Here is a 13,834-nt window from a genome sequence, read left to right as displayed (position 1 = left end):
TTGTCGGCTACTATTATAAATTTCTCTCTGAGGAAGCCAGCAAGCACCTAATGGCCTGTTTATTTACAAATCATAACATAGAGACATTTAGCCATCATAGCTGTCATTTCTGCTACCACGAAAACACCTCTAAGAAAGACTGGTCCCGTCATATTGTTAAAATAAAACACTGCTAAAATATTTAGGATAGACTTTTTTTTAAGGAACTCGTTACCAATGCTAAATTCCTTTACCACATCCTTGCCATTCTTTGTTGAGCATGGCTTACTTTGGGGGTTGTTCCCACATTCTCATGACATAGGATGCTTGCAGACTAGCACCCCACAATGAGGAGGAGGAGGAGGAGGAGGAGGAGGAGGAGGAGGAGGAGGAGGAGGAGGAGGAGGAGGAGGAGAGGACTGAAGAAACAATGCACTAACTGGTAAGCTGCTGCAAGAAGACTGCACAGACTAACTACAAGCAGCAGCATGACGAAGCAGCAACAATGGTGCATTGGAACATCTGCAAGAAATATCATTTGCCTACAAGCAAGAACTGGTGGGACCATAAAATAGAGAAAGTCATATAAAATGAAGAAGTTAAATTGTTCTGGGACTTTAGAACTCAAACAAACAGGCACCTGTCACATAACACCCCAGAGTTAACATTTGTCGATAAGAAAGGCAAAGAAGTCTGGATAGTGGACATGGCAGTGCCTGGAGACAGCAGGATAGAAGAAAAGAAGTGGAGAAGATAACAAAATACAAAGACCTACAAATAGAAATAGAATGACTATGGCAAAGGCAAGCAAGGGTAGTACCAATAGTAATAGATGCCTTGGGTGCAATCCCAAAACAACTGGAGCGCCACTTGAATACCCCTGCCCTTGAAAAATTTGCCATCAGTCAATTGCAAAAGGCAGCTTTACTGGGAACAGCCTTCATCCTGCAATAATATCTGTAATACCATCAAACACCCACATCTTCCTATCCCAAGTCCTTGGTAAGGACTGAATAGATAGACAAAACCGCCAAACCCAGACTGAACATCTGGCTGACTCTGTGATGATTAATAATAATAATATGCATACGCAGATATTAACATGTGGGTGATAGTTCCAACAGTTACAGGAATAACCAGATATCACTTTAGATTAAATGAGCAATATCAATGTATTTTAATACATCCATAGCACGACTTCTGTATCCCCATAGTCAAGTGCATTAGAGCTAGATATTATGAAAAGATTCCTAATTTCTCCTTATCCTATAATAAAAAACATTAGACAGAATCGTATTTCTAGTAGATAACTATTTTCCTATCGATCCAATCCTAATGAGCAGATATGGAAATTACAGACATGGACAACCAAACATAGTAATTACCCTATGATAGTGATGCCCAACCGCTGGGCCGTGGCCCACTACCAGGCCTTGAGCTGTTTGGAACCAGGCTACGGAAGTGGTGGGCAAATGTATGTGTGTGCATCCTCACTTGTGTGAGCAGTGGCCAAGCAGATGAACCCCATTTGGGTGAATTGTGGCCACATGTGCTTGCCCACCACTTGCTGAACCATCCCCCTCTCCCCACCGCTGGTCCACAAAGCTAGAAGGGTTGGGAAACTCTGCCCTAGGAGTATAATGTAGTAAAGGCCAATAATACATCCCTTTACAAAGTTGCGATCCTAGTAGTGCTTCAGCTGTAGCAGAACAACAACTCCCAGAAACCCAAGCCAGCATGACCAACTATGATATCTCAGAATTCTAGATGAATGACAGTTTCCACTTCATTAAACAATGTTACTGTTTAATACTGACATTCATAACAATACTGACAAAGTTCATCAGAGGTATTTATTACTTCATCTTGTTTGCAATTCCACTTCTGAAGAATCCAAGCAGCTCACAGATAATAAACATAACATTAAAAAATGAACAATCCACACTTAACTTAACTTAACTCTAACCTGACAACATCCTTTAATAGACAGCAAGATCTTCAAGTGTCCCCATATATCTTCCTGGAGATCGAGAATTCCAAGGCTCTTTGAAAGTGCAATAATGACAGGGTAGCCCAAATATGGGGGGGGGGACCAGGGGGAGGAGGCTGTCCCAATCCAATAGAAAGGATAAAAATAATGTGATCACAAAGCAGGTACAATTATTCTGCAGCAAGAACATTATTCTAGATTTTGCAGTAGGACTTCTGAGCTCTTGTGTATCTCTGTATTACCAAAGAAAAACAGGATTAGCCAAGTCAGAGACTGATCAAACTGAAGATCTATCTAGGTGGTTGCTAAGAGTTAGCACTGACTAGGTGGCACATTATCAAATCAAACTAAAAAAAATTAATACACTACAAGTCCACCATTATTTAACCCTGCCAGGTTCCTTGCCCCAACTGACTTTTTTTTTTTTAAAGATAGTTGTAGAATATTGAAAAACAAAGCACTAATTTCTCGTATCAATTTAATTGCAAAGAATACGTGACACAGAAATTCTTGGAAAATAAAAACCATGAATGCTTGCTTGGATGTGTGCCTACCTGCCCAGATAATTTTTTAAGCAAATGTAAGATGGGGTATTAGAAAGCACCCTGTGCAATTATGCAGTGTAGAGAGTTCACATTTCAAACTTGATTTTATTCAGAGGTTTGAATGATTTACTTCACTGGGAAATATGGCCAGGGGAACTAAGATTAAAAAGGATTCTGCTATTACTTGAGATGTTCCTTCCACTGAAGAGGATTTTTTTTTGCTACACTAACCCCCTTTTCCAATTCCTGGGTTTAAGGTCTTGCAAGAGTAATGCTAACTTGAGACCTCTGCAGCTTCCTTTCACACAAGATGAATAGCAACAACATGAACAAGAGTTTTGTATGTTCTCCATCATGAAAACAATGAAAAAGTCATAAACTATTCAGTTGTTTTCTTTCTTTTCTTCCTCAAAAGGAATGTGGGTGAGGGTTTCTGCTGCTGCGGGACCCACAACAGTTTAAGGTGGCACAGTAATTTTCACTTATTCTCAATATTGCAATTGAGTTTCAAAATGTTTTTGGTGAGGGTTCAGGAAATGAAAATGATGATGTATGGAAGAACGCTTACGTCTTTTAAGTATAATAATTTGGGTGGTATGTATGTACGTATTTCCTGCTTTTACATTACAATCAAAGCGGGAAATGTCTTATAATGTGCTCTCATAATATAATTTAAAGCCTGTTCATAAGTAAACACTGCCACTAGGAAAATTTAGAAAATAGAAGAGGCTGATTTTGTCTGGAAGCCATGAATCAGCCTTCACTCTGATAAGACGATGCCCAGCTCAGAATGGCAAGAGGAAAAAAACAGAGAACGTTGAGTTAGTTTGAAGAGAGAAATGACACATGAATAAAATAACTAATAAATATTTATATATATATATATATATGTCAACCGGGAAATGACAGTAACTCAAGTAATATATCACATTTTGGCATATGGTAGCATAAAATGGCCCCAAGTCAATGCTTGCTCTGAAGCCCCATTGCTCTTGGTTTATGGAAGAAGCTGCAGTGCAAAACCTGGCCACTGTTTTTGTGCCAAGACTGGCCCATGTAAGCCAAAGGGAAGACACCAGGTTGCCTCTTACTTTATAGCATCTTAGTGGGCAAGATGAGCTACACCAGTGGTTCTTAACCTTTTTGAACGAATCGCCCCCTTGAGCCAATGAGGAAGTTGTCATCGCCCCCCTCCCCCAACATAACCTCAATCACAACATAGGAAATAATTCTTCAATTTATGCAAACACTTTTTTTGTTTTCTTTAAAACTGTCATCAGGACATATTGATGCAAATAATTTATTTCCAGTCTTTTCCCCATATCTCCCATATTCTGGCCAATGGCGCGCCACTGTATGGGTAGAGGCTGCTGCGCAACGCGCATGAAGATAAGCGATGCATCTTCACATATGTACGGTGTTCTGTACTGAAGCTAGCTGGAGGAACATTTGAAAACATAATTCAATCCACTAATAGCGAGTGATCTGATGTTTTTGTACGACAGATATACAGCGATTCACTGTACGAAAAAGTCTCAAAAGTGTCCCCAAAACTTCTTGCTCCATCGCCCCCATATCGTCCCCTTTTTGTTCCTTTGCCCCCGTGTCGCTCCTTTTCGTTCCATCGCCCCCCTGAAAAATGAAATCGCCCCCTGGGGGGCAATATCGCCCAAGTTAAGAACCACTGAGCTACACCATCCTCTAGAATAAGCAGGAAGCAATCCAGCCGAGCCTATGATGCTAAAGAGCGTCTAATCTAAAATAAGGCAAAAAGAAAAACAACCTGGAGACAAAAAGAGAGAGAGAGAGAGAGAGAGAGAGAGAGAGAGAGAGAGAAGAGAGAAGAGGGAAGAATGTGGAGTGAATGTCTCTCATTCCACTCTATGTAGGTTCCAAGAGCGGACATGCTACCTTGGGTGGCATTACCAATTGGTCAGACAGGAACAAACAATAGCCAGATGATCCAAGCACCAACTGTGGCAACAGCAGCTGTTTGCAAGCTCTGGGGGTTGGTCCTGGTCAGTAAGGGGAAGGAAGTAAGCCTCCCCGGCTTAAGAACAAAGGGAGTTTTGAAAATTGAAGTAATCCCTCCAGCAGATTTTTCTTGTCCAAACCATATATAGCTTTAACCAAAGGATAGACTCAGTTGACCAACTAAGGCAATTTATGAAGGTCAGATCAGATCCAGAGGCATATAAATTTGCAGTTTTAGCACTTGATTTTCATTAGATGTTTGCATGCTGTTTTAGTGCCAAACAGAGTTTTGCTCTAGCTACTGTCATTGAATAAAAATATGGCCAAGCCCCCTCACTCAGCAAGGAACTTCCTTTACTCATTCCAAGTTGACCCTGAATACAATAGGGCAACTGCTACAACCTATCCTTTGTTCTTGTGCCAAGACGGCCCATGTATTACAAAGGGAAGTATCAAAGTGTAAAGTGGATGGGGTTTGTTATGGTCACACCCACTTCCCTTATTGTGCCCCCCCCTCACACCTTGCAATGAAGTCATCACAACTGAGCTTAAACACAGCTTAAACAACAATAGACATTCAAGCTACTCCCTGTTTCCTCTCCAAACCTTATAGGCTAATAAAGTTACAATTGCATGGACATGTTGAAATTTAGAACAATGAATGGTTTCTTGAAAATCTCTCCATTCTACTTATTTGCAGATATGTATCTCAAACCTCATTTCTAAAATTTGTGCATTTAGTTCTAGAGCAGGCATTCACCTTCTACCCAACCTTACAGTCAAATCAGTTACATTATTTCTGTACTTTGTCAATATCTATGTTGATAAACATGAAATGAATAGTATGTGCAGGATTTCACCTTCATAAGCCTGCACCACTAGCTATTATAAATTCTGTTGTACAAATATTGGGAATTTCATAAAATGAATAAAATCTAAAGCTCAAATATAAGAGATAAACCCATTTTTAAAGACAAAGGCCATTATTAAATATGATATCCTGTGAGGGTCACTTGGTATAGTGGAGTTAAGACATCAGGCTAGAAAATGGGAGGCTGTGAGTTTTAATCCTGCTTTAGGCCAGGCCTTTTCTCTTAGTCTTAGGAAGGAAGCAATGGCAAACCACTTATGAAAAACCTTGCCAAGGAAACTGCAGGAAATGTTGCAGGCAATCTCCAAAAACTGGACACAACTGAATGGAAAGCAAAGCAATCAATCAATAAAACTGATACTAGAGAAGCACGGAAAATCCAAAACAGCTGTTTTCTGATCTTGAAGATCCAGATAGGATAATTATGTTTACAAATTAGCTAATCTATGATTACATGATATATAATTTTAAAAAGTGATAGTGCCATTTCTATATCAACAAATCTATCTAATAAGTAAATGGCTAGTTTATACTATTTAGGTAAAAGTAAAAAGTTGAGGTTTGATGTTAGTATCTTATTCTACTGCACCAAAGGGAATAGAAGTCAACGCCTTTTCTTTCTTTTTCCCTTCTTTTCTGCACTCTTCCCTTCTCTTTTCCCTCCCCTATTTTTCCTATTGTTTTTGTATTTTTGTATTTTATATTATAAACTAATAAAAAGGACAATTAAAAAAAACCAAAAACTTAAGTGAACGAAATTTAAAAAAACAACAGAAAAAGTGATGGTGCTTATACACAATGAATAATAAGTTATAAGTAAACAATCCGGATTTATATGAACATTTAAGGTTATAGGAAACATGCAACACATTTTTTAGTTGTGGAAACCTACAAATGCAACCAACGCTTTAAAAAGCCTTAAAACAGACAAGTCAGAAACGCTGTTTGTGGCCAGACTCTTTTCTTGGGAGCTAAGCATTGCATCTCCTCTCAGAAAAAAAACCTGATGCATTGGCCCAAAAGATCAACTCTGCAAGTTAATGGTTCTCCTAGCAATGCTTTTTTTGTTTTGTTTTTGGGGCGGGGGGACGACGACAAGCCAACACATTGGAGGAGACTCAAGATTCTTCTGAATCTTGACACATTCGAGCATTGGGCCCTATCCAAACAGATGCAATTCAGTGGTGAGAAATGTAAGGTCCTGCACTTAGGCAGGAAAAACCAAATGCATAGTTATAGAATAGGAGGTAAATATGACTCAGCAGCGTACGGCAGCTGTCAAAAGAGCTAATGCAATTCTAAGCTGCCTCAACAAAGGGATAGCATCAAGATTACGGGACCTGATAATACTGCTTTATACTGCACTGGTGAGACTACCCTTGGAATAGTGCATCCAGTTCTGGTCACCATGATTCAGAAAAGATGCTGAGGCCCTAGAAAGAATGCAGAGAAGAGCAACAAAGATAAGGGATTTGGAAGCTAAATCATACAATGAACGGCTAAGGGCACTAGGTATGTTTAACCTAATGAAGAGAAGGCTCAGAGAAGACATGACAGCAGTCTTCCAATACTTGACAGGCTGTCACAGGACACTGATTTATTCTCCATAGAATCTGAGGAGAAGACAAGAAGCAGTGGGTGGAAGCTTGTCAGAGGGAGATTCAACCTGGAAATAAGGAGGACTTTCCTGACAGTCAAAGAATTTGCCAATAGTACAGTACAGCTTGCCTCCCAGAGTTGTGGGTGCTCCATCTCAAGATTGGACAACCATTTGTCTGGAATGGTATAAGGACTCCAGCTTGGCAGGAGGGCTGGACTAAAAGGGACCTCCAAGATCCCTTTCAGCCCTATGATTCTATGAGCTGATTCTATGAGTCATCAGCAAATAGAAATAGCATCTGCATCCCACCACCTTCCTTAAAAAGTCTTGATGTGGCTTAGGCTAATTATGTGATTATCTAAAGAACTGAATGCAATAACACAATCCATGACAAGGCCCTCTTTAAAACAATTTGTAAACTTCAACTGGTATATGCTACCAAATTTTTTTGGGGGGGGGGAGTGACTTATAGCAATCTTCTCTAACTAGGGCAGACATGGCAACATATCGGGACGGTTTTGCCATTGCCGGCAATGGGGTGGGCACGGCTTCCGGATGACACATCTGGCCTGCGGGCCGGTAGTTTGACACCCCTTAACTAGGGGATCTCCAAATATATAGCACAAAAATTCTTATTAACCTCAGCATCACAACCACTTTGACTAAAATGATAGAAATGATCTCTTGGCAATAAATTTCATAGCTTGTGGAAACCCGAATTAGAAATTCTGAATGTATCATACCTGTTAATTTTGACTTTATTCATCCCCAGATTCAATTTCAGCATGCTATTTTTGATTTACAACTCAAACATAACTTCAACTTCCTTCAGGTACCTCTGCCATTTTAAACTTTCCAAAATTCGCTCTTAAGTGAATTTACAACCTTTCTCGTTACAATTGTTAAGTAAATAATTCCAACTGGTAAGTTAGGAACAGGATGCTAAGTGAATCTGGCTTCCCCATTGACTTAGGTTGTCAGGTGGTCACAAAATGTCATCACATGACCCCAGGGGACATTACAACCATCATAAATATGAGTCAGTTGTCAAACCTTTGAATTTTGATCAGGTGACCAGAGGGGTGCTGCAACAATTGTTAAGGGTGAAAAAAGGTCGTAAGTCTCTTTTTTCATTGCGGTTGTAACTTCGAACAGTCATTAAATGAACCCTTGTAAATCAGGGACTACCTGGAGGTGCAAAAGTACCGTCACAAATTACCTTCAAGTTATTCCACTATAACTGAAAATGAAAACGTATAAACATCTCCCACCAATCCAAGCAGCAGACAGAATAATGGAAATGGAAATAATGGATTTTGGAGGGGGGGGGGAATAGGAGGAGTGTGGAGATCGAGGCAATAGGCCTCCCTTTTCGTATCACAGCATCGTTGGCAAAGAGCAAACGGCAGACAAAATACTCGCAAAAGCTCCCGAGGTATGCGAGCGATTTAAAGCGCCCAGGCAGCCTCGCCCAGCTGCTGAATAACCCAGCTGCAAGATCTTTGATGATCACAAGCATTTCCGGCTTTATATGCAAATGAGAAAGACGCCAATAGTCACCGAGGAAGGGAGCTGAGCTTTAAACTTTGAAAATGCAGACCTCGAAGCTGCCGATTAAGCTGCGCGTTGGGGGCCTCGGCGCAGTTTTAATGAGCGAGGCGGGCGTTTTTTGTCTTCTATTTTTAGGACAACTATTTTTCTCTCACTCTCTGCTAAACCAAGGTATTCTAACAGAGGCGGTGCAAAACGCGTGGTTTCCAACTTTTAAATCCACCGACCTTCGAGTAAGCCCCATTTAGAAACCAACGGGAGTTATACTGTTTGAGCAACCCCGTTAGGAAGCGGCAGGAGTAAACGGCAATCAAAATCCACTGAACTCAGCGCCAGCCACTTCCGAATACATTATAGGCATTGGATCTGGTTGCACGTGTAGATGGCATTCACGCAGAGAGGCGGACACGCGTCCGATTTCCGCAAACACCCCAGCTTTCCAAACGAAACGCTACTGTAATTTGTTTAGCCCTTGCAGCATCTAGAATGTTCTTCAAAGGGTTACTCAACATAGCCTTTTGTACTGATCAAAGCAAGGACCCGAAAGGGGGGGGGGCACTCGGAAGGCTTCTGTCCTGGAGGGGGGGGGTCCCCTAAACCCTCGCACGCGAGCACAACCCCGAAAATAAAAAACAAAGATAAGCAGAGTTTACCTTATTCATCCCATTCCCCATGGCTCTAAACGATCTGAAACTTTAGCACCAGAGACTGGAAGCAATCTATTGAATAGGAAGCTGCAAATAAAAATACTGGGGCGGGGAAACAACGGTATTTACTCTGTATGCGTGAGCAATCAAATATAAAAACGATTATATTGTTAACTATTTTTCAGGAGCTCTAAAAAAAAATCTCCCATCCATCAGAATTAGCCGGGACTTTCCTCTTCAGGTGTTTTTTATAAACGGAATCCGCCCCTGGATTTCTCTGGATGAAAGCCCAGATAAACTAGTTACAAGTTTACACTGCCAGGAATTACGTCTCGGTCAATCCGATCTTTCTGATCTTACCACTCCCACGTGTGATTAAACTCCAGGCGCCGTGAAAATTGCCCCAAATAACAGCGCTAAAATTTCTGGGATTCGTAGTTTTATGCCCATTCGGTCGCTGGCTGAAAGCGGGATAGAAAAACTACAACGCCCGGCATGCACAGCGACAAGTTTAGGTTCCACCTTCCTGATCACGTACACAAAGTGTGAGAGCTCCGCCTACTTTCATTCCTGGAAAGGATGAGTAAGCGCCGGCGGCTTCTTTGATACACGGCTGTGGAGGCGGCGGGAGATGTTTGATTTCTGGGCAAAAGCAGCCTCCCAGTTAACGCCGTACATTTTTCTATAGATAGTTTATTTATCGCTGCTTATGCAAATATGTATTTTGTGAGAAGACGGCCCCCAATTAAATGAGCCTTTTCCAGTAAATTGCTATCTGCAGAGCTGTTTTCTAGAAGTCTATTTCTAGAAGCGTATTTCGATTTTGATGTTCCAGTTATAACAGCTATATCTTCCAACAGAATTGCAAAAAAATGATTTTGCTGTTTTCTTTTTGGTGTAGTTGAAATATTTTTGGCTTGTCTGGATAGAGGTTAATTAGAAAGGCATTGCTTGTTTCACTATTTTTCCCTAGTGTATATATTGCACTTATATATATATTAATGGTTTGGGATCAGGATAAATCTCAAATGAGTCTTCGCTGTTATGTTCCTCTTTGATCACCAAGATAATATGCAGAACTGCTAAATGCAGACTGATGGTGGAAGTGCTCTGAGGTGATAACTACACTCTAGACTTCTCCCTCTGCAGTTCTGGTAGTCCTCATTTAGTGATTACAATTGGGACTGGTAACTTGGACTTGGAGCAAAGTGGTCACAAAGTGAAACCACTGCTGTGTTTATAGATCTTACTTCAGCTTTCCTTTGCTTTATGAGCTTGTGACAGTTGTAAACGTAAGTTACTTCTTCATTACCATTGTAACTCTGAAAAGTCACTAAGACAGATAATAAACGAAGGCTTCCTGTTCTATACAGTCATCTAGATGCCTCTTGCAAATGCTACTATTTCATATTCCATATCCTTTTATGTATTATGTGTTATACTGCTTTTACTGTAATTTCTTAGAGATTCTTTGATGTTGGAAGCAGTGTATAAATATAATATAAATTTTGTTTGTACCACAGATGGGTTTTTTTAAAAAACAACCATGCTCTTTTGACTATATATAACACTTTTTTTCCTGAAGCTGTTTCTATTATAAAAAGCTGACTTTCTAATATTCTTTTGGGTGCTGATGGCAAAATTAAATAGTGCTGCAAGTGATTGAGGCCCAAAAGAATATCAATCCTAATAAACCAAAAGCAGGTTGCAGATACAAATAGGGCATCCAAAGTCAAATTGGCTTTCGAAAACTACCATTTTCCTGAAAGGCCATGAGGACTGGATCTTGCCATGCCCTGAATCCAGACTCTCCTCAGTGTAGCTTCCAAATCCTTTCCCATTTATATTTTCACTTGGCTTGCTATCTGCAATGCTATGAAAGTCCCTTCTCCTTCTTTCCTGTGATAGGCAATATCAACGCTGTCTGAAAAAATAAATCTCTGGGATGCCTGGCTAATTGATGGTACCATTTACAAGATATCGTGGCATAAGAGGTGACATGATAGCAGTGTTCCAGTGAGGGCTGCCGCAGAGAAAAGGGGGTCAATTTATTTTCCATAGCACCAGAAGACAAGAAACAATGGGTGGAAACTAATCAAGGAGAAAAACAATCTAGAATTAAGGCGAAACTTCCTAACAGTGAGAAACAATGAACAAGTGGAAAAACTTGCTTTCAGTGGTTGTGGGTGCTTTATCACTGGACAATTTTTAAAGAAGAGACTGGACAGCCATTTGTCTGAAATGGTATAAGGTTTCCAGCTTGAGCAGGGGGCTGGACTAGAAGACCTCCAAGGTCCCTTCCAACTCTATTATATAATTAAAGTTTGCAGCTTGAGCAAGGGGTTGGACTAGAAGATCTCCAAGGTCCCTTCCAATTCTATTATGTAACTAACTAAAGACACCTTTAGGGAAAGGCAGGGCACTCAAAACTTTTCTTGAGCAACAAGGGAATACAGAGGGTAGTCCTTAACTTATGACTACAATGGAGTCCAAAATTTCTGTTGCTAAGCAAGACAGTTGTTAAGTGAGTTTTGTCCCATTTTACAACCTCTCTTGCCACAGTTGTTAAGTGAATCACTGTAGTTGTTACATCCATGGTTGTTAAGTGAATCTGGTTTCCCCATTGATTTTGCATGTCAGGTTGCAAAAAGCGATCACATGACCCCGGGACACTGCAGCTGTCATAAATACATGCCAGTTGCACAGTGCCATTGTAACACAACTGAAACTGTTCTAATTTATTTTGTGATGCGAAGAATGAAGAGTCTGAGCCAACTTAAAAACACAACTTTTCCCATTGTTTTAGCTTCTGTCTCAATCATTATCAGACATTTGGTTGTTGCAGGAAATGGTGGGCCAAAAGCACCACTGTGTTTTTGTGTGTGTGTGAGAGAGAGAGACAGCAGACTAAGAATGCAGGAGAGCAAAACTACAGTTCCACAAACATTCAAAGGGGGAAAAAAGCGTAGCCTTCTACCAAACTAATCACTTCACCAATATTTCTGCAAATAAAGTAAGCAGACACTTCAGGAAATTTCACAATATCTTTTTGTCTTATTATTATTTTTTTTGTTGCTATTTCACCTGCGGTGATAGTTCTTTTATTTGTCACTGTCGCGCAGAAAATGAAACTCATCTTAATCTCATTGACTATCTGAACAGAACTGAAATGTAGAAAGACAATTTCATATTCTGGAACTTTTCCACTGCTGAGTAATTTTATTGTTTAATATAAGCTGATAGTATCCGAGCAAATATTCAGGGGTAACGCACTATAGAAATGAAGGAAGGTTTCCTGTGTACCGTAAAGCTTTATGCCAGAATTGAAATCTGTTGTAGTTTCAGATGAAATCGTGTTGTGAACCATTTTCAGGGTTTCACTGGTTTTTCAGCATTATGAAACAGGTGCGCTCTGCCTGCTCTATCAGCTGTTTCAGTACCATTTTCCCAAAGCAGTCAATAGAGTCAAGTTTAATGTTTTAATACTGTCCTGAAGTATATATGGTAACAAGTACTAAGCAGCTCAGACTGTTTGTGTAGTAACTTATATAACACATCAGTGTTATATATGAGTGAGTGCTAACCATCCAATCTGATTGGCTGCTAATAAATACCAGTGACGCGCATGCATTTACACATCTTTATTTATTAAAGTTGTTAAACCCCCGAAGTCTCTAATCCAGTGATGGTGAATCTTTTTGGAATAAAAAATTCAGACAGCGCCTAACTTGATTCTGCTGGTATATCACACACACCCTCCACAAACAAAACAAACAATTCTCCCCCCCCCCCCAATGCCTTCATCTAGGGCAGTGTTTCCCAAACTTGACAATTTTAAGGCATGAGGACTTCAATTCCCAGAATTCCACAGCCAGATAGCCCATTTTGCCTAACAATAGAACACACCCCCCTCATTGACAAGCACTTGCCCAGCTTCTCCAAACTGGCCAGCTAATCAGATTCTTAGGATTTTCTGTGTGGTAGCCCTCAACTTCTATAGAAATCTTTGCTTTTCCATTGTTCCAGTTCCTCATTTTTGCAAAGCAGACATCCAACAATTGTTGCAGTAAACATGGTTATTCTTGTATTGTGCTCCTTACTTGGGCAAAATTCCACAAGAAGTGCCAGAGAGCATATAGGTAACTGTGCCAATCACTTTGTCACAGCTTGCAAGTAAATACAGTGGCATCAAATAAGAAGGCACATCTCTTCATATAGTCTTTCACCCCAAAAGTTATATACAGGCTGGTTCAACAGTTCCAGAGCTGCATAAGAAAATAGTTTGTCACAGGCCATTTGAGTTTCACAAATTTCAAGCCCACATTTCTAAGAACTGTAGCTATTTTTTTTTCCCCAATGATGTACATTATGTTCATTTTCTGCGTTTGAACTTGCCCCCCAAAAACATTTGTAGATCAAGGCATCATAAACAAAATGCTTTTCGCTTTTGCTAATTTGATAATTCTTTAAAAGTGGTAATACCCACTGTGATATTGCTTTCATTTCCTGATCTCATCAAAAATAAAACTTTTATTTAGATCTTTGAGGAACTACAGCCTATACTCTATTTCAGACATCTGACAAAATTTGATACAACGACTTATTCAAGAAACGGTACAATTTTTTGGCTTTACATTTCAATGCTGGTGTCTCTCTGTTAAAGACTGTGTTGAAAAA

General features: G+C 40.1%; 1 protein-coding gene across 3 annotated transcripts in view; it reads right to left on the bottom strand.

The window, feature by feature from the left end:
- Positions 1–9,789, bottom strand: part of DUSP22 (dual specificity phosphatase 22) — a 40,274-nt gene extending 30,485 nt beyond the window's left edge. For 2 of the 3 annotated variants that reach the window (XM_039347119.1, XM_039347138.1), the window contains exon 1: positions 9,696–9,789. In XM_039347119.1, the coding sequence (XP_039203053.1) occupies positions 9,696–9,725 (30 nt within the window). In that variant the 5' untranslated portion in view covers positions 9,726–9,789. Of the gene's footprint in view, positions 1–9,163; positions 9,260–9,517; positions 9,540–9,695 lie in introns of those variants that run through there. The other variant, XM_039347128.1, reaches the window with a different exon arrangement.
- Between the last annotated feature and the right edge of the window lie 4,045 nt (positions 9,790–13,834).

The sequence above is a fragment of the Crotalus tigris genome, unplaced genomic scaffold (assembly GCF_016545835.1).
Source record: "Crotalus tigris isolate CLP2741 ecotype Arizona unplaced genomic scaffold, ASM1654583v1 scf7180000017555.296843, whole genome shotgun sequence".
In the NCBI taxonomy this organism is placed as follows: domain Eukaryota; kingdom Metazoa; phylum Chordata; class Lepidosauria; order Squamata; family Viperidae; genus Crotalus; species Crotalus tigris.
This window is presented reverse-complemented; position numbering and strand designations above follow the sequence as displayed.